General features: G+C 36.6%; 4 protein-coding genes across 6 annotated transcripts in view; 2 read left to right on the top strand and 2 right to left on the bottom strand.

The window, feature by feature from the left end:
- LOC135694993 (dihydropyrimidine dehydrogenase [NADP(+)]) overlaps window positions 1-5,982 on the top strand; it is a 35,885-nt gene extending 29,903 nt beyond the window's left edge. Inside the window, exons 19-23 of the mRNA XM_065213907.2 lie at window positions 189-451; window positions 1,092-1,268; window positions 1,627-1,773; window positions 2,305-2,536; window positions 5,337-5,982. Of these exons, the coding sequence (XP_065069979.2) occupies window positions 189-451; window positions 1,092-1,268; window positions 1,627-1,773; window positions 2,305-2,536; window positions 5,337-5,407 (890 nt within the window). The 3' untranslated portion in view covers window positions 5,408-5,982. The remainder of the gene's footprint in view (window positions 1-188; window positions 452-1,091; window positions 1,269-1,626; window positions 1,774-2,304; window positions 2,537-5,336) is intronic.
- A 546-nt stretch (window positions 5,983-6,528) lies between these two features.
- On the bottom strand, window positions 6,529-8,083 carry LOC148959831 (uncharacterized). 2 transcript variants are annotated; one of them, XM_089109829.1, is made up of 2 exons: window positions 7,710-8,083; window positions 6,529-7,085 (listed from the first exon to the last, which is right to left on the bottom strand). In XM_089109829.1, the coding sequence occupies exons 1-2, from the start codon at window positions 7,977-7,979 to the stop codon at window positions 6,801-6,803; spliced, it is 555 nt and encodes a 184-aa protein (XP_088965955.1). In that variant the 5' UTR covers window positions 7,980-8,083; the 3' UTR covers window positions 6,529-6,800. The 2 variants fall into 2 exon arrangements, with proteins under 2 accessions (XP_088965955.1, XP_088965956.1); XM_089109830.1 differs by having other exon boundaries at window positions 6,531-7,082; window positions 7,710-8,082.
- A 4,551-nt stretch (window positions 8,084-12,634) lies between these two features.
- LOC135694999 (uncharacterized) lies at window positions 12,635-19,036 on the bottom strand. Of its 2 annotated transcripts, none has more exons than XM_065213918.2 (6): window positions 18,721-19,011; window positions 17,483-17,665; window positions 16,800-16,990; window positions 14,531-14,710; window positions 13,754-14,047; window positions 12,635-13,526 (listed from the first exon to the last, which is right to left on the bottom strand). In XM_065213918.2, exons 1-6 carry the CDS (start codon window positions 18,870-18,872, stop codon window positions 13,456-13,458), a joined length of 1,071 nt encoding a protein of 356 aa, XP_065069990.2. In that variant the 5' UTR covers window positions 18,873-19,011; the 3' UTR covers window positions 12,635-13,455. The 2 variants fall into 2 exon arrangements, with proteins under 2 accessions (XP_065069990.2, XP_065069989.2); XM_065213917.2 differs by having other exon boundaries at window positions 12,652-13,526; window positions 18,707-19,036.
- Window positions 19,037-19,083: 47 nt separating this feature from the next.
- LOC135695003 (uncharacterized) lies at window positions 19,084-20,629 on the top strand. Its single transcript, XM_065213923.2, has one exon. The coding sequence runs from the start codon at window positions 19,170-19,172 to the stop codon at window positions 20,052-20,054; it is 885 nt and encodes a 294-aa protein (XP_065069995.2). The 5' UTR covers window positions 19,084-19,169; the 3' UTR covers window positions 20,055-20,629.
- The last annotated feature ends 154 nt before the right edge of the window (window positions 20,630-20,783 follow it).

Genomic DNA, 20,783 nt, shown 5'->3' with positions numbered 1-20,783 from the left:
GAACTTGTTTGTTTTGTGTTGCATAATGACTGTATGACCCTTCCCCTCTTGTTTTGAAGTCATAATACATGTTTAAAGTCAAGCAACTCATTCTTGATATGCCACAGTGTATCTAGATGTACCACATGTCTGATATTTTTTGCCTAGATGATATTTTTTAATTTGATACCCTTTTCTTCCAATTCAAGGAGGTGCAGATGGCTGCACTGCTACCAACACAGTCTCAGGCCTGATGCACCTAAAGGGTGATGCTACAGCATGGCCTGCCGTTGGTAAGGAAAAGCTTACCACATATGGCGGGGTATCTGGAAATGCCATAAGACCAATAGCACTGCGTGCTGTCTCTGCAGTTGCCAATGCCTTACCAGGATTTCCTATCTTAGCAACTGGAGGCATTGACAGTGCTTCTTCAGCGTTGCAGTTCCTTCACGCTGGTGCTAGTGTTGTTCAGGTAATGGCGTGTGGCTGATATATTTTCATTTAGTGTTAATCAAATGTAATGCGAGGTTTTTATCAGGGGCGGACACTTGGTCAAATATTAGTTGGGTCCTATTGTTTTGCTAAGATGACGTCACATTTAAAATTGGGTGTAAGGGAAAGACCAATCAGGCTTTTGAGATAATATTTAAAAGAGGTGTGACAATCTCGTTGTTATTTCAGATGCTGTCATTCTGTTTCCTGTTTCAAACATATTTTTGTACCCTTATACTTCGGTCAGTTTTCCTTTGGAACTGAAAAGTTAAAATTTGAGCTTGTTCTTAAACTGCGAGAGCAAATCTCTGTTTGTTACATGTCGCAAATTAACTCAACCCTTTTTTTGAAGAGATTGGTTTATAAGAGTGTTTATGTGTAGATCAGCTATTTGTCAAGATAAGGATTTTTCAGTGATGTAATCAATTTACCAGAATACTTGTTTTGACAACTTTCACCTAGCTTTTAGAATGTCGTTCTCCATAAATTATAAAAATCAAAGAAATTCCATCTAAATATTCTGGTTATGAGACGATTTTTCTAAGGGATAGCATGGTCGTGTTTTTTCATACACAGCCCTGGTTCATCCAGTTGCTAATTTATGTCTCTTTTTGCAAAAGGTTTGCAGTGCAATCCAGAATCAAGATTTCACAGTTGTCCAAGATTACATATCTGGATTGAAGTGTTTGTTGTACATGGAAGCATGTGAAGAGTTCAAAGAATGGAACGGACAAAGCATGCCCACGGAGAGACATCAAAAAGGAAAGCCAGTAGTTGTCAAGGAGGTTATTGGGAAGGTATCGATCAATACCAGATCTGGTTACCACTTGCGTTTTAAAAAATTGCTCAAAAATGTCTGTTTATTGAAAATTCTATTACTTGCATCTCTGTCCTTAGTTAATAACAATCCATTGTTGCTGAATAAGTCTAAACCTGTATAAATATGATCATTTTATTGTTAATATTACTGTTTGTTTCAAAGTAATCAACCGTCCTGTATTGCTTGGTTTTTATAAACAAAGTTTTGCTTTTTTGGAAAATAAGGAGCTTTTGCAATGAGATATCAAATCTTCTGATTATTTATATTTTGATAAGACCCAAAAAGCCAGGATTTTGCCAAATTATTAATTTGTTGTGGACTATGTTTCGTTATAGGGTCTTCCGAACTTTGGACCCTACAAAATGGAGAGAGAGAAGATTGTTGCCGATTACAAAAAGTCAGCAAATCTTCTTGGTGACGATTTCAAAGGAAAGGCAGTGAGACCTGCGGTGCAGCCAAAAGGCGATCTACCAAAACTCAAGGTAAATTCTACATTATAATGAAATCACAAAGGTAATGTTTGGGTTGGTTTAGTTATAACTCCTTCTATCGCATCCAAATTTTTACCCACATTTTGTAGTTTTGCATTAGTTTTGTTTCATTTTTGTTTTGTCTTTGTTTTGCTTTGTACAGTGTATGGGTAATTTAGTCTATACAAAGGCAGGCTTATATTTTGGGGGGAGGGGTGGTGGCTGTAAATTAATCTAAATGAGTCCAAATACTAGAAGGTAATTTTCTACCAAGCTTCGTTACAAACTGTAAAATATGAATTGGCAGGACAATCACTTTCTGTATCATTTTTCCAAAAGGATTTTTGACGTGTTCATAAATTTATGTATTTAGAGACACCAAGTTTCCCTCCGCGGGTTGGATACCCAGAGCTGTACATGCGGTTCTTCTTAACTCTTCGTTGTGCCGACACAAGATGCACCTCATCAGAGTATCTTAGATCATATACGTTTGTCATTACAATTTCTTTTTGATGATGGTTTGTTCTTGGTTGAATCCCATAGGACACAATTGGTCTGGCCTTGTCCCGCATTGGCACTTATGGTCGAATGGACAATAAGCAACAAGCTGTTGCCTTGATCGATGAAGAAATGTGCATCAACTGTGGCAAATGCTACATGACTTGCAATGACTCGGGCTACCAAGCCATAACTTTTAATCCTGAAACACATTTGCCTCACATCACAGAGGATTGCACTGGTTGCACTCTGTGTGTCAGTGTGTGCCCTATTATCGGTGAGTACACACTGCTCGATGATTTCTTTACCTTATAGAATTGTAAGCTCTTTTCTTTTGGGGGGAGGGTGTTTTCCTGTGATTGTCCTAACTGAATTTCAAAGCTTGTGAAGATACAAAGCAGCAGAATTGTACGCATATAGCTTGTTCAAATCATCACTTATATATGATGTTTAAAATGTTCAGTGACAGCCCGAAAAGGGGGAAAGTTGTGTAGTCTGATGTGGTTTGAAGCAAGAAAAAAGGAAGCGACAAAGCAGGGTTCTTTGCAAGGATTAAAAGTGATTTGAGAACAGTAGACTGATTTTAGACGTTATGCAAACGTTCCTAAATATTTAAGAGTTTTTCCTTCCAATATTCACGAATTTAATTATCATTTTTTAGTTCGTTTTGGTTTTATCGTCCTAACTTTTTTTTCGTTTGGGTGGCTGAATTTTTTGTGCGCGAAGTAATTAAACATTTTCCCTGGCTTTTACTTCTACTGCCATCAGAAAATTGGCGTTAGTACCAGATGTCCTTATAATCTTTAACAAATATTTGCTATTGTCCAGTTTGGAATTATAACTTTTTGAAGGTGTTACTTTTTTAATTGTTCAATGTTGTTGCCAAGCAAAGCACAATTACGGAAGCCAAGTATTGTTTTGGCAATAATTTTATGTTCGTCACATTTGAGTTTTCGTTAATCAACAAATGAGCAGCTGTTTAAATGAGCTAAAAATTGAAGTTCGAGATTTTACGACATGGCCAGCTTGTCCCAGGAGTGGCTAACGTCTCAAGTGCAACTTAAGTTGCTCAATCCTCGTTGCCCTAAAAATTGTGTGACAAAATGGATGCCTCTTCACAGGCCTTGCTCTAAGTAAAATGAAGGTGCTCCATAAAAAGAGCCCCTTAGAAACTCTAGGCGCTCTATTTCGCACCTCTAAGTAAATGTCCTTGAGAGCATCCTTCGAGAGCTTTAGGAGATCGAGAGCTTCAAATCGAAAGCTTCGGAAGAATGTTAAATATGAAATTCAACGGTGATACCACAAAGCACCATAATATGAAATAATAAAACATGCAACAAACACTATGTTAATATAAATATAGAAATATAATAAAACAAAGTCGCAAAATTGTTCAGATTTTTCTAGATATGTAAGTTGCCATCATTGGATGAGCTTTTATCAGTGTCAGTATCACTACTGTTATGTCTAGCTTCACATATTGCTTCATCAAAACGCATGGCTTTAAATCGAACATTTAACTTTTTTCATGTTATCCATTCTATAAGAAACGCTAGAACATCTACTACTCGCAAAAGCAAATTAAAATTGAAAAGCAATGCGACAATTTGGACGGAAACGTGATCGCTGATTTGCACAGGCGATTTTAAGTTATTAAAAAAACAGAAAATAATATATACTTCAATAGAAGATTAACGCTTGCTCGAAAATCAAATAAACCTGCCGGAGAATACGCTTAGGCTTGATGGCCTGTATCCTTGATGGTTATTAGAGGGTTTTCAGATTAAAAATGATATCGAAAACCCAACGTCAAATTTGCTGAATTTTTTCTCAAGATGTAATCTTACGCAAATCATAATATTGCGGTCTGTTTGGAAGATTGTTTATGCTTAATCAAGTTGATTTAACAAATTCCAAAAATTTATTTTGCTCCGCGTTAATATTGTTTTTACGTTTTGAGGGGCTCTATAAATCGCTCTCCAAGGCTTTTTTTGGGTGCGCTCTAGGCGCGCGCGCTCGATCGAGCGCCTTTCCGGGCAAGGCCTGCTCTTCATATTGATAACCAAGCCAGAAAATTGCATGACTTGAATTATTCTACTGTGATCAAGAAGTTGCAAGTCTGAATGTTGAATTTGTCAAAGCAACAAATAACATGGAGAGATAAACTTTTGATGCAAGAGCAACCAAGGGAGAGAGAGAGTGTAAGAAAAATGAATTTGCTAAAGCATTAGTTACAAAGAATGAAAATAAAGTATAAGAGACTCAAATTGAAAGGAAAGTCAGTTCAGTTGAGTAGATATACGCCAAGAAATGCTGCAAAGAGGAAAAATCGCAGAAATGATAGAATTGATCGCATTAGAAAGTAATAAGAGGTCACTGAAGCTATGAAATTATGAGCTGCAGGAAAGAATATCAGAACAGGAAGAAAAATTGACTGCCTCAAATGCTCTGTTTTATTGTTAGAACAGATATTTAAATCAGCATGTAATGTAGACCAGAAGAAAAGGTTTGCTTGAAATGTAGACCAGAATGTAATGAATGAGACCATTTTTAAGTTCTATACCACAAATAAATCTTTTGTGATTGCGTTCCAGACAATTTATGTTGAAGATGGAAATAGGTTACAGAAAATGTTCCCTCCTTTACTCATAGAAGCTTTTACTTTCCACCGAAATTTTTTTCAAATTCTCACCAAAATTTACACCGAATTTCATAGATATGACCGAAATTTTTTCCACCGAAAAATAATCCACTGAAATATTTGGCACTGGACTTTTTGTACTGAATGTAGATAACATCTGTAACCTTTGCTCAATCAAATATGCTTACTCTAGATTCAAATGTATTTTTTTTGATGATGTCTGTACTTGGAACCTGTTTGAAATCTTTGCTTTCCTTAAAAAAACTTCATTGCTAGAATGTCTATCTCAAGCAGGAAGCCGTGCGGCTTTGTTTCCTTGCACCTGGTTCAACTTGGAAAATATAACTATGCTAGCATTAACAATATATGCTCACTGATGTCATTTTTTCAAAGGAGATTCATCTACCTGTTTGCTCATTTTCCTTGTTGTTTTCAGATTGCATTACAATGATTGAACGCAAGACACCTTACATTCCAAATCGTGGTGTTCCACTGGATGTCAAATAACTTGATTTTTAGTGCCCTTGTTGTAAATGAGATGTCATATTAATCTCTCACCATATATAAATTGTATTGTTTGATGGATATTTAAGTAGAAATTTCATATAGCCATATTCTGCATGTATGTACCGTCAGTTAAAGGGCTGCATGCATCCATATCATAACAAGATAGAGCTTTTTACTTGCTGAATATTAAAAATCGCAGAGAAGAAACAGCATAAAATTGCCCTTTATCGTTTTTCAGAAACCTTATTATTATGATTCAATATACACATGAATTGTGTGGTTTTTATACATTTAACAATAGTTTGTAGGTTGCAGTGATGCTGAATTCTCAGTGAAATGTATAAGAAAGTTCTCCGATTTTCCTCCCAAAGTCCCTGTCTTTGTAATATTATTACCTTACAGGATAACTGCCACTAACCTAAAAAATAGTGGAGAGTACTTTTCTACACCTGCAAAAAATCCTCTCACTGATTATTTTAAGTGCCATAATACCTATTCTGGTGAACTTTGATAAGACCCAATTGTTGTATCAATGAATTGAGATGTGTTTTGTATGATTATCTAATCAAGTCTGACAGTGTTTATTTTTTATCTCCTTTCCATTATGTGGAATTTGTCCAATTTTCTATTAAGTCAGAAAGGAGGCCCTCTAATATCTCATAAGATGTGATGATAGCCCAGTGTTTTAAGGGTCATTGACTATATGTTGAAGGGTCTGGGGCTTAATTCCCTTTAATAGCCAACTATCACCTAGAGTGAGGGAAGTTGCCTGCTCTCTGAGATTGCAGGCAAAGGGATTACAAGGTATTGTTGTTTTGGGAGGAAGGAAAAGGACACTGCTCTATAAGCATAACTTCTGGGTGTACTTTAAACTACCTACCAGTGCTAAGAAGATATAACACCAATGACCTTTGTCTATACCTTTCGTTTTCTTGGGTATTCTACCATTGCAGTTGTCAGGTACATGATTTGTTTTTGCAACATTATTTATTTTTATCACAAGATCAGATTTTATTTTTCACAAGATTGGCTCGAAAATCTGTATTCAGAGGAGGTATGATGTCTTATGCGGGCCACTGTTCTATGAAAAAATGCCTATTTTTTCAAGTAAATGAGGTGCTTGAAAGCTGGTCATATCAATGATAAAACCCTGGCTGAATTGGTAACAAAAGGAGAAACAACTTTCAAAAACATATTTAGAAAACTGTTGAGACTTCTATCCTTGAGCTCACGTGTCTGATGAATAGAGAAAATAGTCTGCCAGAGACAGCTTTTCATCCTTTTACATTCTAGTTATCATAGTGTTACTCGTATGTTGCCATGGGACCCATATTAGAAGCAAATTAATTTATCACATTGAATACTGCACAATTATGTTTTACTTGTACTTTTCTTAAGAATTTGTACTTTTTGCTTGCTCCTTCAATGTTTGGTTTTCAACTATCATTCTCTGCAGTTCCTTTGACAAAAATATGATTTGGTCTTGCTGCACTTTTACAACATCAAGAAGATTGAGCCCCAGTGCTCTTAAATCCGATGCTGTTGCAGTCTTTATCTGCTGTTTTATAGTTTCAAAATTTGTTTTGGTATCTTTAGGATTGTTGACAGAATCATCATTTCTGTTGTTGGTTGTATCAGTACTTTTGCTTTCATGACCAGCCAATCCTTGTGCAGTCTGCTAAAATTGAAAATACTGTAATAAGAAAGTTTTTATTTCTGTAAGTTAGGGTTTGCTTGACTGAAAAGGTTGGCCTGTATTCTTGCCACAGCAGTTCATGTATGATTTTTAGATTGAATCAAATACTTCACATTCTGGAAAGAACATTGGAGCATACTTAAGCAACTTTGAGTGAGAATTCAGAATTTTTCAACACAATATTTCAGAGCTACAAAGTCACCAAAGCTATATTAGGTGTTTGATTCACAAATGAAATATCTCTGTTCTCTTGGACTTGAAAATATAATCATTCAGTTCCACAAAACAATATTGTTAATTTGTGCTGGATTTTATCTATGTTCATTCTGTATTCTGAGGCAGTTTTCAAAGGCGTTAACTTTTAAGGTGGTAGCACGTTAGGAAATAAAAGCATCTGGGTAGTTTTGCCGGGCAAGATTTTGAACAGATGGTTATTGTAACATTGACACAAACTTAAGCTACTGCTAAATATGTCTCTCGTGGTATAAAGAAGACACTAGGTTACTCAATTATGGCGACGCTAAACTACTTCAAACTTAGAGGATTATCCTTCAAGATCACACAATAACAAGCACATTCAAAAGATCATCACATTCAACATGGCACCTTATTTTCTATTTGTGCTTGTAACAATCTAACACGACCTTTGTGGTTCGAGACCTGAAGTCTCAAGGATAATTTTGCTTGCTTGTCAAAGATACCAGTATCGATGGCCATTTGTAAAAGCTTTATCGCAGACTCGTGGTGTTCAATGGCAAACAACACGTCACCCCTTTCTTCCAGCAGTTCTGCTCTCCTGTTATGAAAATGTGCCCCATTTATCGGCTTCGTGAAAAAATCATCTGCAAGAATCCTTTCCATTCTAAATATGGGCATCACATTACAAAATATATTTTATTTTCTGCTCTATTTATCCACTTCCAAAATCATTCTCTTGTATTTTCGAGGAATTTGACAAAATTTTGTTGTGATGTATGATGATATAGAGGCTGGCATTTCCTTACAAGAGGCTGCATAGAAATGAGCCACATTCGGGGGAGGGGGGAGAGAAACCTATCGCATGGGACTAGTGATCGCGACCATCTATTGCCTTCAGTCAGCAGGAGCAGTAGCATAGCCAGGGAAGTAAGATTAGGGGGGGGGGGAGGAGGACGCCAGAAAACATCATTTTTCAAAGAGATCTCTTGCCATTGTTGGGGGGTGTCCCCTTCTTGCTCCCCCCTCACTATGCTACTGGGCAGAGGAAATATTTTTCCTTATTAAATATATTCTAACCAGGCACATTTGATAGTTTTCCTGCCCTTTTGCCTAGGCCTTACTCCTTTTTCCCGATTGGGGGGACTTGTGCCCCACCCTCAAGAGGGATACAAATTTAACTATACAGAGGCTATAACAAAGGATTGTTCGGGCACAGAGTACAAGACCCCAAGAAATTGAGAAGGGGAATGAGAAATTGGGGAGGGAATTTAGAAATTGGCAGAGGAATTGTGAAATTGGCAAGGGAATTGAGAAATTGGCAGGGGAATTGCGAAGAGGAATTCTTTCATCCACCCAGGGTATGGTCCCTGCTGCTCTAAGCTAGATATATTGACAATATCTTTAAAGCCCTTGCTGTATCAATTGGATAAATCGTTAGTGAACAAGTAAACTGGTTGGGAAAAACAGCTTCCTAAACTACTAAACAGTCAGGCTGACCGAATATCCTTTTTTAAGTGGATGTTTTCACCAATAGTTTTAAACTTTCCCTTTGAATAATATATGCCAAGCAACAATTATAATATACATTTTACTTGTGTGAGATTTTGGTCTTGAACATAAATACATGTCATAAATTAGTAGGGCCTTCGTACAGCTAAAAAATGAAGAAAAAGGTTGTCCATGATAAGCAAGTTGCTTTGTTCCTCTATTCAAAACAAAAGCTTGCATTACCCTCTTGGGAAGAAATTTTCAGAGGTATGCATGAAATCTTGGTCCCTTTGGTATTGTGTGCTACCATTGAAGTTTCCATTACGTGACATTGCAAACAGATGCTCTGAGTAGCGCCAGCTTTCGGAATCGCTATTAGGCCAAGTTTCGCTGCTGCACAATATGAATTCAAAGATTATCCAAGTACATAATCAAAACAGTGAACGAATGCACGACCGTGGGACGGCTAGTTCCCGGTGGAGCAAGGCGATTTGCATTGAGGGACGCCACACCTGTAACACCGATAGCTTCGTTCCAGAACAGTCTTTACTGGTGAGTTGAATTTCAGTTCCCCCATATTTTGTGTACCCACTCATAGTTGTAAATTCAGTTAAATTGTTTTTGGCTTCAATAACTAGATTGTATCCGAAAATTACTACGGTGTTTCTGAATTTATTGCTGACAATTGAGCCCGGCGTGTGGAATGAGTTACAAGTATTCGTCCGTGTTCATGATGTTTCTCTTCTGACATACCTTCAAAGAAGGTCTGATAGCTGAATCGTTCTTGACGCTTACTTTTAAAAGCCTTATTGGAAAAAACAAAGCTTAAAGCAAGTCCAAAACAGTAATGCTTAGCAACTTAATTCCTCTTTACTCAAATTTTTATCCAGATTTGTATCTGCAGTGAGGGCCGCCGCTATGCGGGACGGGCCTCGGGGCGGAAGACCTGACGGGCCATCAATTTGCGCCAAAGGGGTATAAAGTGTCAACGGCCATGCCCTGTTTTCTTTTCTGTAAACGCCCTTGTTCTGAAATTAAATGCTAAGATGGGCTTTACACGTTACTTTGTAACGTCGTTAAAATGTTTATATTTTCTAAAGCTTTCTTTCAAACCTTCTTGCTTGAGTTATATTTATACAAAATAGGTAGAAATGCTGTTTTACAAATCATGACAAACAAATTAGCTACGTGGCAATTAAAAGTGGGTCAACTTCTGAGCCCCTTTCTCCTTGCTATATTTTATTCAAACTGTTACGCATTAATTTTTCAAAACATTTACAGAAGTCAATCTTTTTAGCAACATCACTTTCAATGCCCCCCAGTAGAGGCAAGTCATTCAGTAAGCAATTATTCCTTGGACCAACTTTGCTAGCCTGGGTTCAAGATCGTCGAAAAGATGTTTTAAATAAAAAAAACACAGAATTAATTCCAAATCTTTTAATATTTATTTTCAGGACTTTTGGGGCCCTTACGGGAAAAAGCTTACCTGGAATGATGCATGCATTATCGTTAAAAAAGACACCCTAATTTTGAGCACCCACTCCTGGCCACTGCCTCGGTTGAACCCCTTTGGGCGCTACCATCTGTAGTTCAGACCCTTAATTTGAACACATTTAATTTCTTTCCTGTTCGACATTAAGCCGTTGCTTCATCCGTACAAGTGATTTAGCTTGTTGAACGCAAGTGCAATCATTTTTAAGTTCTGGGCAGGGAATGGACAAGAAATGTTCAATTTTTTCCCCAAGAGAGCCGATGCACCAGTCCTACCTTAGATACCTAAGGTATGAAAAGGTATGAATGATTTAAAGTCAGAATTAAGAGCCGGATCCATCTTTAAATAAAAAACAGCAGAAACTTTTTAAAAAGAATACTGTGCTGAAGATAGGTCCTAACCACTAAGATAACAAAATAATTGACAAGGATTTGAAGCAACACACTATGCTTGATATCAAAAAGGAGGGAGGCACGGGAGAATAGAGCAGTGTAGAAACAGCATACCGAACAAGTCCATTAAGTCCGACTCAAAGCAATTCTACAACATCCCTCGAGAAATGAACCCTGATAAAACTTTGTTGGTCAGCATTTTTCAAAGCATCTATTGCCCAACAAACGCAAGAAGTTTACAAAACGCTTACCCGAACGCTTTAATACCTTGATCAGAGCCAAAGGACCACCTCTACTGAATAAAAACCCAAACTACAGAACTCCTACCACCCTATTTTCCCGAATGCATTGAAAGCATGATGACTGACACACAAAGGGTATACCAAATTAGGATAAAAATAAGGACCACTAGAAAACCAAATGCAACAACATCTCTTGTGGAATTAACTCTGGTAAAATTTCATTTGATCAGCATTTAAAAACCGGCTTGACCAGCATGGCCGAAACAAACAACTGCAACTCGATTTTTTAGATTAGAGAGACATTTTTCTTAACTTCACTTTGAAAATTGATACTCGATTAATGAACAAGCACCATGGCACTTACATCATTGAACCAATATGTAGGGCAGGGCCACCGAGAGACTTTGAGGATCCTGGAGCAAAAGCGAATGACAAGGCCCCGAAATTTTATGTGACCATGCCCTTCACAGTAGCTCAAAATGTATTTCTTGCAGTTGTTTAAAACGCTTTACTGTTTTTAGGCATACTTTTGCTTTTAAAAATGGAATTCATTCCTTTAAGAGGCCCTGGGGAAATTTGCCCCCCCTTGACCCCTCTCTCGGCGGCCCTGACAGCAACACGAGAAAAAGGAGAACGCGTTTGATTGGTTCTTTCCAAACAACGGCCGCAAAACGGGAGAGAAAACGAAATTTTTGTCTAAATAACAGAGGATTTTTGCTTTGAAGTAGACAAATTCAAGACAACTGAATGAAAAAAACCATTTTTTCCCCAATGAAACATTGGAATTCATTACCCGAAAGTAGTCTATTGAAAAGCTCAAAAGATCTTATGACCGACCATTACACTTACGTCTATATTATATTTGTACCGACTTCAAGCCCCCGTTAGGAGGCAAATGAAACACCACAGAGGGTATGTGGGCTGTTCTTTGGAAGGTTTTCACAGACAGCGCCCTTCAGAATATTGGAATTCATGACATTTGCCAAGAACTCTTCAAACCTGCACCCCTGAGAACCTGTAAGTATAAAGATAGTAATTTGCATTCACAAGATTCAATTCATGTTCATTCTCCTTAGAGCAAAATGTGTAAAGTGACAAGCATGCATCTTTGTCGTGTCGTTATCAATATCCGCCTTGCAAATGTCCTCCCAACCCATCTTGGCATTGTATGGTGTCAAGAAAAACAGCGTAGTTTCCATCAGCTTCATCACCTCACCAGAGCAAAGCAGTTTCTGCCCGAGATTTCTGAAAAGCACACCCAAAGTTTCTGAACTTCTTATGACAAATGGCACAACCCCGTGCCATTGATCTTTGGAGCTTTCATCAATTTAAGGGTCAGTTCTACCCAGTAGTATAAACCTGTGATTTGAAAACAGGCAGTACAGAAAATGTCTGCTTTATAAGTACAGCGGGGCGCTGTAACCCCCCTGAAACTTCGTTCATCAGCACACAAGGGATTATTTGTCGGGACAAGGAAAACAAATTTTCTCCCGAAGTTGTAAAATTTTAGCCTTTTTGCAACAATAGCGTATTAACATTTCTGTAGCAGTTGAACTTTCAAAGTATTGCACTAAAGAGTGAATTTTGAAATGAAAACACATGAATTCAGCATTATTTAACTAATGACCACACCCTTAAAGAGTGGGACACAATTTTCTATGGGCAAAAATCATTTCTATACCCTTAAAATTTGTTTGGCGTCGCCCAAATCAACATTCATAATATCATCATCTTCCTGGGTTTCCTTCAAACTGACATCATGATATAAAATATTTCTTTACATTCATAGAATGCAATTTACCAAGAAAGAGAGAGGGTTATGACACAAAAAATGATATCATCATTTATATGGTGTAATTTGCGAATAACTCTATATGATAAATTTATACAAAATCTATTTTCTAAAATCAACATTTTTATTACAACAACAAAACTTATAAATAACAAATTTTCTCCTTTTAATTAATCCTTGAATGAAGAGTACAAATAACTCAAAACTGTAGCACTGAGCCTGTGAGAGTTAATTTAGAAATGTCCTGTCAATGTACAAGGTCACATTTAACATATGTTTCATTAAACTTGATCATGTAGATTTTTTTCTAATGAATTTGCGAGAGCAAGGACTGATTTTAAGATTGTGACAAAGTAATCTAACCCAGGAACAAAAATCTTTCGTCATTCTGATTACGGGCCTGCTTTCTGATTACGGGATTACAACAAAAGTCGAACTTAACTCAATTCCAGCATCATTTATTGTACTGAGACATGTAGGGTTACCAACCCTACGCAACACTATGCCTTGGTTGAATACAGCAATGCAGCCTCGAAAGCTTAAACGCATTTTATTGTTATTCAGGAAGCCAGTAATAAACTGTAAGAAAATTTTTCTAATGAAAAAGAAAATATTCAGCCTTATTATGACATGACCAAGATTCAATGACAAATGCAATCACTTAGATGTGTCATAGCAGGGTTCTTTGAAAAATTGAATTATGATATCTAGATAAATTGAGATTGCTATACTGCATCTTCAAAGGACATCAGTTTGGAGCAGGTTGCCTCTCTGCTTGAGAACAATAAGGGTTAACTTCAGGTGGCAGTTGGCTGTCCACTAAAATGAAATCAAGCACATAAATTTGAAATCATAGTCTTTTTATCAAATTAATCATTACGCTTATAATTAACTACATCACCATCGTTTTTACATCATAATCAATGTGTTCAATATCAAGAGGCATATTGAAAGTATAATCAAATGGAAAGGAAAGGGCACTATTAATCAAATATTGTAAATATGCAATATTGATCGAATGAAGATGCAATGCAATATATGATTACCATGGGTTGGAGCTTGTTGATAAGGTGTTGATACAGCTTCAGTATATGGTGGTGGCATTTCGGAGTTTGTATACGCTGGAGCTCCCATGTAGCCATGAGGCTCAGCATGACACACATTGCCATAACCTACTGTTTCTCCAGCAGTGGCAAAGATATGCTGTCTTTCTTGTTGTTTTCTTCTGTTATGTTTGCATATGCAGCAGGCAATTACAGAAGCAATGGAAATTATCAGTATAAGGCCAACTGTCACAGATATAATGGCTGTAATGACGAATGCTTGGGAGGAGTCTTGCCCTACAAAGGTCAAGATATGTGATATACAAACATATACATAAATATTGCTTCACAATGGAGACATTCTAAAGCAAACATAGTTGAGTGTGAGTTACAAATTTGTACAAACAATTGTAAACTATATAACAAAATTGATGACAAAGTTCATGAAATCAATGGAAGGAAAGCAAGTTCAGGACTGCTAGAAAGTAATTGTCTCTATCTACAGCACTACAATATAGTTAATTTCAATGTTCTACATAACGTTTTTGTAAAATAACCAGGTTATAATGCATGGTAACAACCAACAGACCAACACTTCAACAATAAACAGTTAAACAGGGCTTAAAGCTAATTCAACATCAACTGACAGAAAAGCATTGCCCACATAGCTAATTAACAAAAAACTTGCCTTCACCAACTGTATATGATCATGGTCATATAGCTAAATACAAGTGAAAAAGTTCTGATAAAGTTGAAAGGTTTGCAAAGAAAAACAATTACCTTCATTATAAGTCAAATAACCAGCAACAATTCCTCTTTTATTTGATGAGTAGTCATATCGCTTTAACTTAACATACACTGTGTTTTGGCTTGTTGTGTAAGTAACAACGTTGCTGGTACCACAAATTGGGCCTTTCAGCACTGTAGCACTATCATAGCCCACACTACTTGATTCAGCACCTTAAAAAAACATTGAATGAACAAGAAAATGAAACATCACTTTGCAAAGACTGGACAACCATTTGCAAAGTCACTTTGTGTTATTAAAAGTTACTTATAAGTATCAACTTAAAGCAGGGATGCTAGAGGAGGGGGGGGGGTGTAAGAGGTCAATGGCCCCGGTTGTCTTTTGATACAAGGGGCAAGGGGGTCCAAAGTGCCCAATTCATAAAAAGGCAATTGACAAGGGCCTTTTATAATCATCAAAGAGATTCATACAAACTGTACTGTCTTATGACGAAACTTCTCAAAACTTTCTAATGCTAAAAGTTTGCCAATTTTTAAGATACATACAAAAGTTTGAATACCAGTCATGAATAAGTGTTAGTAGCTGGGAAATTATCTTTCAAATGCACTTTTACTTAACCCTGCCCCCTTGCCCCTTGGTGCCTCTGGTGTCCCTGACTTAGAGTCTGATCATAGGGAGAAAGGTTCCCCAGTCTTTTCCTGGTGAAGCAGAAATCTTGACGAGCCAGGAAAATAATTATAATAGACCTTTTACATGCAGATAGTTTGCTGCCTTGATAAGCCATTCTGGATAATTTTAAAGTGATTCTGAATGACAAGTGTGAAGGACTGTGTATGTGCAAATGAAATCTCTTTCCCTGCTTTGCTGGGAAAATCTGTTCATATTGGAATAACATTTCCTTGCCCAGGCAGGATCCTGGCAGTGCTCAAATGAGATCTCAGTTAGCCAGAAAATGTTTTCTTATGTGAGCACTCATGCTATTACGTCTAGAAAGGCTATATGTGGCAGGGTCTCAGCTTAATGGGAAACCTGCTTCACCAGGAAAATGCAGGGGAAACTTTTTCCCATATGAACAAGACCTAAAAGGTCTAGAAAACTTTTACTATTTAAAACAAACAGTAACAATATAAAGGTTCCCTAAAATTTTAACCTTCTTACGATATAACAACAACATAATGTTTCTGTATTTGCTTTATTCCACTTAGCCAAAAAAGTTGCACATTTAACTGTCTATAGAACTTCAATTTCTGATTAAAAAACTCCAGCCTACACAGCATCCGATAAGGCCATATAGTCCCCTCTTTTGGCAAAACAATAGATCTTTTTGTAAAATATTTTGACTGCCTACTTTTTAACCTATGTGGAAGCCCCTGGCCTAGTGTCGGTGATAGCCGGGAACAGACCTAGCAAACATGAACAATGTCTAGTGTGGCTCTATGATAGCAGAGAGCAGTAGAATACCATGGATACTTGATCTACAGCCATTTTCTAGCCTGACCATAGCTTCAATAAAGCTCATGCTAAAAATTCAGGCAGGGATTTAATTGTCTTAATGCCTTTTTCAGTGCAATTATTCACACTGACTATTATTCAGAATATCCACTATAGCTCAGTTCTGGTTGGTTTCTTTAAAAAGACTGCAACGTATGATTTGTCTAGAATTCACCATCAGACCATTCTGTGGTCAGTGTTTTATACCTTATCTGGCACATTTTTGGAAACATTTCTGATGCATTATGTTGACACATTGTCAGCATTGTATGTTTGTAAACCACAATTGATAACTGGAGACACTGTTGTCAAGGGCTGATAAAGAATAAACATGGGTGGAGAGGGCAAATTATTTGCTACCCTTAATTTTCTCTGTTCGTTGTTGTTGTTTGTTCTAAGCGCATTGCAGCGTTTCTTGTTTCTACATAAAATTTGAAATTGCATTAGAAAAGCAAACATTTTGAATCATTCTTAAGCCAGGAAATACATATACCTAGTTGTGGATAAAAATTGACCAATGAGAAACATCTCTTTTTCTTTTTCAAAAGCGTTTTTTTGCTGGCCAATGAGATGTCTTCATGACTTTACAGAATAAATCACAATGACTCCCTTTTTGAAAAATCCATTTGCTTTGAATGTTGTTTAAAAATTTGTAAAACTAAATTGATTTCATTAAATATTTGTGACATAGGGAGTAAAAGAAAATTTAACAAAAAGTTGAGATTTGAATAGGTAAGATCTTATTTAAAAAAATGAATTGGCCTTTGATATGAACTTTACCCTGACAATACTGAGTTCAAAAGAACCTACCTCGTATTTCAATATAATCAGAAGTATATCTGCTGCAGCCGAATATTGGGGTCTTTCTCAGATCTAAATCCATAAAGATAAGTTTTTTGGTTCCCCTGGCACTTATTTCAAAAGTACAAGTGCCATCCTTTTCATAGTTTTCAGGCCAGCCTGAAGTATAAAAATTATCTGAATCCATGTACAAGTATTGCCTGGAAAATGAAAAATTATATTTCAATAATGTTCAACTATTGGTTAATTTGAAAAGATTTAAAAAATTCTGGGAATGAAAACACAAATATACAACCAATGCTATATAGCAAATGGTCTATCTTCAAACAGGAAAAAAGCTAAGAAAAATTTAGAAATTTTTTCAAAACAGTCATGAACTAAGGGGTGAGAGGAGAAGATTACCCTAAAATCATAAACTGTATAAGATTTTGGAAAAAGACTACAACATTAACATGGCAACAAAATATATGACTTAGATCTAACAATTTACATTACTTAAATAACTTACTAACAAAGTTATAATTGAAAGTAAATAACGATCAATGTAAGTAAATTGTACCAGGAAACATTTTTTTAAAATTTAATTTTTCATATTGTACCGCACGCATTTTAGTATATTTATGATTGAAAGTGTCTATCATCACTATAGTTATGTGAGTGATAATGTATGGTTATGTATGAAGTTGACTTACGAACTACAATCTCCAAAACCACTTAGAGTGCTTGATCGTAGACGGTACTGTGCTGAGAAACCATTGTTTCCACTGTCAGATGAGTGGAATTTAAGTTTTGCATATCCATCATATGAGTACATGGTAAACAAGGAATAATCTATTAAGTTCTTTGAGCAAAATTTTCCAATTGACTTGTAGGATCTAGAATAAAAAATGAACACTGATGACTTTTTCTTTGACTTAACATTGCTTGGTAGGCATGTTTTAATAGCCTGTTAAAAATTTCTGCAAAAAAATGCATAATTTTAGGGCTCATCAAAACTAGCCCTAAGTAATTTGATTCAACCATAGCTGCTATTGTGATGCTCTTTGGATCTTGGTGGAACAAAACAGTGTCCATAATCCAACTTCTTTTGTTTTGAGTTTACAAATTTGCAAATAAAGTACAAAGGGCATTTATGCACAAGTGTAACTTTAGGACATTGATCCTGACCCAAACCCTACCAGCATGAGTGGATTTGTAGGGCCATTAGGAAAGGGAGTTAATAGTCTTCTAAATGCTTCTAACGCAATTTTTATGACTTTTCCTTGGAAAAAAGCCTACTGGCAGCATGAAAGATAATGGCAGCATGAAATATAATGCCCCCAATCCCACTCATGCAGCTGTGCCAGCTTCTTTTTTGTGTAAAAAATTGGCAATTTTCTCTCTTTCTTGCTATTAAGAATGACTCAATTCATAGTGTGAAGCAAAAGAAAGCAGGACCCTGATCACAGGGAAATAGGTGGAGACTGTCTGACATTTGGACCCCTAACCCTTCTATAATATATCTAGCTAAACCCATTCTTTGTATAACCTAAATAAAAGTTACATGTTAATCACACTCCTGTAAAGTGTGAACCTTTTTTTGAGATACAATGCCTGCAAAAGCACTTGGAACACCCAGCAATTTACGCTGTATTTGATATCTTTCATTCCTTTAATGAAAAAAAGTTGCTACATCCGCCCTCTTCCCCCTAAAACAATGTTGTTGATTTAGAGAAATATCACAAAAGAAGCGCAAAAGAAAGTGCTACCTAAAATCCTAACCCGTTTGATAGTAAACCAACATTGTTCTGTAGGGGAGAGGGGGGTGATTGATTTTGACCTTGGAAATTGATGTCAGTGTTCCAAGACTTTTGGCAGGCATTGTAGGTCAAGTAAAGGTGATATTTGATGTTGATGAGAAAGCTTTAAAATAATACTTTGTAAGGAATACTTCAACGTATGAAGCTTTGCAGTCAGGCATATCCCCTCTGACATTGAATGTGGACCAAGAAATTTCCAAAAAGTATGCGTCATTTGATCGACTGAGATGTTGACTCTGCGGCGACGGGACAATCGTGAAAGTGCAATCTTCGTTACTACCATAGCTATTTTGTGTTATCGTTGATGCCCAGGTTGATGCAGTCAAGGTTCTTGATGTGCAATAGCATTGTACATAAGGAACGAGTAAGGCAATCCAGGACAGTAATATTTTGTGCATCTTCCCTTCTGCCCGATCACAAGACTTAAGATACCAAATGAAGACGGTAGCAACAACAACTATACCTTATGTTTCTTATGGTAACCTCGAATTGGAGCGCGATGAGATTTTGATCTTTGCTTTAAGGAAAGTAAACAAGACACCGGACGAATTCATATATTACATCTGATACAAGCATTGAGATGGAGGAGTACAGCAAAGGCCGTTCTATTCGAGTGGGAATGGTTGGGTGTGAAGACCTCCCGAAGTGGCGTGGAGCTGATTGCAACCAGTTGTGTGCGGAGATCTTCGAAGCACGAGGATTTGGGAGGCCACGTCAGGGACAGAGTAAAGATAGTTTGGTAGACATGCCTGTTGCCACCGATAAAAGCCATCGTGATATTTTTTCAGCCTGGGAAAGCCCTAGTATTGACTGGGCATACTTTGATGCAGTTACAGGCCTTTTACCTAAACTAGATGAGCTTCAAAATTTTGATGGATTCATTTTAACGGGCTCACATTACTCTGCATACGAGCCTCTTGAGTGGATTTCAAAATATGAAGAGTGGATAAGGGAACTAGTGCGCTTTCAAAAGAACAACAGCAAGCCACCAAGAGTTTTTGCAGTCTGCTTCTCTCACCAAGCTGTGAACAAGGCACTTGGAGGAACAGTAGGCCACAATCCCCATGGGAAGTTTGTGTGGAATATGGAAGATATAAAACTTAATCATAATGCACAAAAGCATCCATTTTTCAAAGGATTAGTTAATGAAGACAGTAAAATTTCATACTCGCTTTTTGAAAGTCATGGAGACAGTGTGACAGCACTTGCCCCTATGGCTGAGCATCTAGCAACTTCTGACACCAGCAATTTCGAAATTGTATCAATTGGTGATGATATTATTAGTATTCAAAGCCATCCAGAATTCAGTGAGCATGAAATGGTTGATAAAATTTTACCATCTTTGAAGAAATCTGGTATCATTACAGATGAGGATGCTGAAAAGGCTATGGCAAACTTCAAAAGTAAAGAGGATGCCAGAAAGATATTAAAGCTACTGGAAAGATATTTTTCAAGAACGGAATAGGTTGTTCAATAATGGTTTTTTGCTGTTAACTGATTGTAATTTATGAGACACATAACACATAAATGTTAAATTGTCAAGGTATATGTCCCCATTATAGCGGTTATCTCTCATTAAAGGGTTTCCCCAATATGCCAGGTTTGGCATTTATTATGTTGTTGTCAATTTCTATTTTGATAAGTAGACTTTCCAACTATTCCAATGGTATTGACTGTTTTATCCATCATATTTAACTGAACTCTTGGTGCATAGTTAAAAATAACTCTGCAGTTGATTTCCCTGAACATCCCATAAAAAGGAAGAACTGAACTAATTTAGGAATATTCCATGGACAAGTAAGAATGATATCAAAACTAAAAAGAGAAAACAGAAGATGTGTGCAAATTCATCTGGGTCATCCTCCTTGAATAGCACTGTTATAGAAATAATATTTCCAATAAAAAAGTTATTTTTTAAGAAAGAAACATTATTTTTGTGAGAGAAAATGTAATCTTTTGTACTTATCTTGTAAATACATGCCTTATAGTGAGGATTTTGTTGTATTTTCCATTTTCAGACTATATTCCTTCCTCAATTTACTTATTGCTATTCTGTTGGCATTAATCTCTTGCCTTTCTACAATAACTAGTTACACAACTATTCACAGCTCACCTCATCTTATGTGAGACTTGAGTCAACACTATGGAACAAATTAACAAAGTTGACAAATAGCACTGAAGATATATACTAAAG

The sequence above is a fragment of the Rhopilema esculentum genome, chromosome 8 (genome assembly GCF_057945365.1).
Source record: "Rhopilema esculentum isolate cy_ngs chromosome 8, ASM5794536v1, whole genome shotgun sequence".
Classification (NCBI taxonomy): Eukaryota; Metazoa; Cnidaria; class Scyphozoa; order Rhizostomeae; family Rhizostomatidae; genus Rhopilema; species Rhopilema esculentum.
Note: the sequence above shows the minus strand (reverse complement) of the source record. Positions and strands in the feature narration are given on the sequence as shown.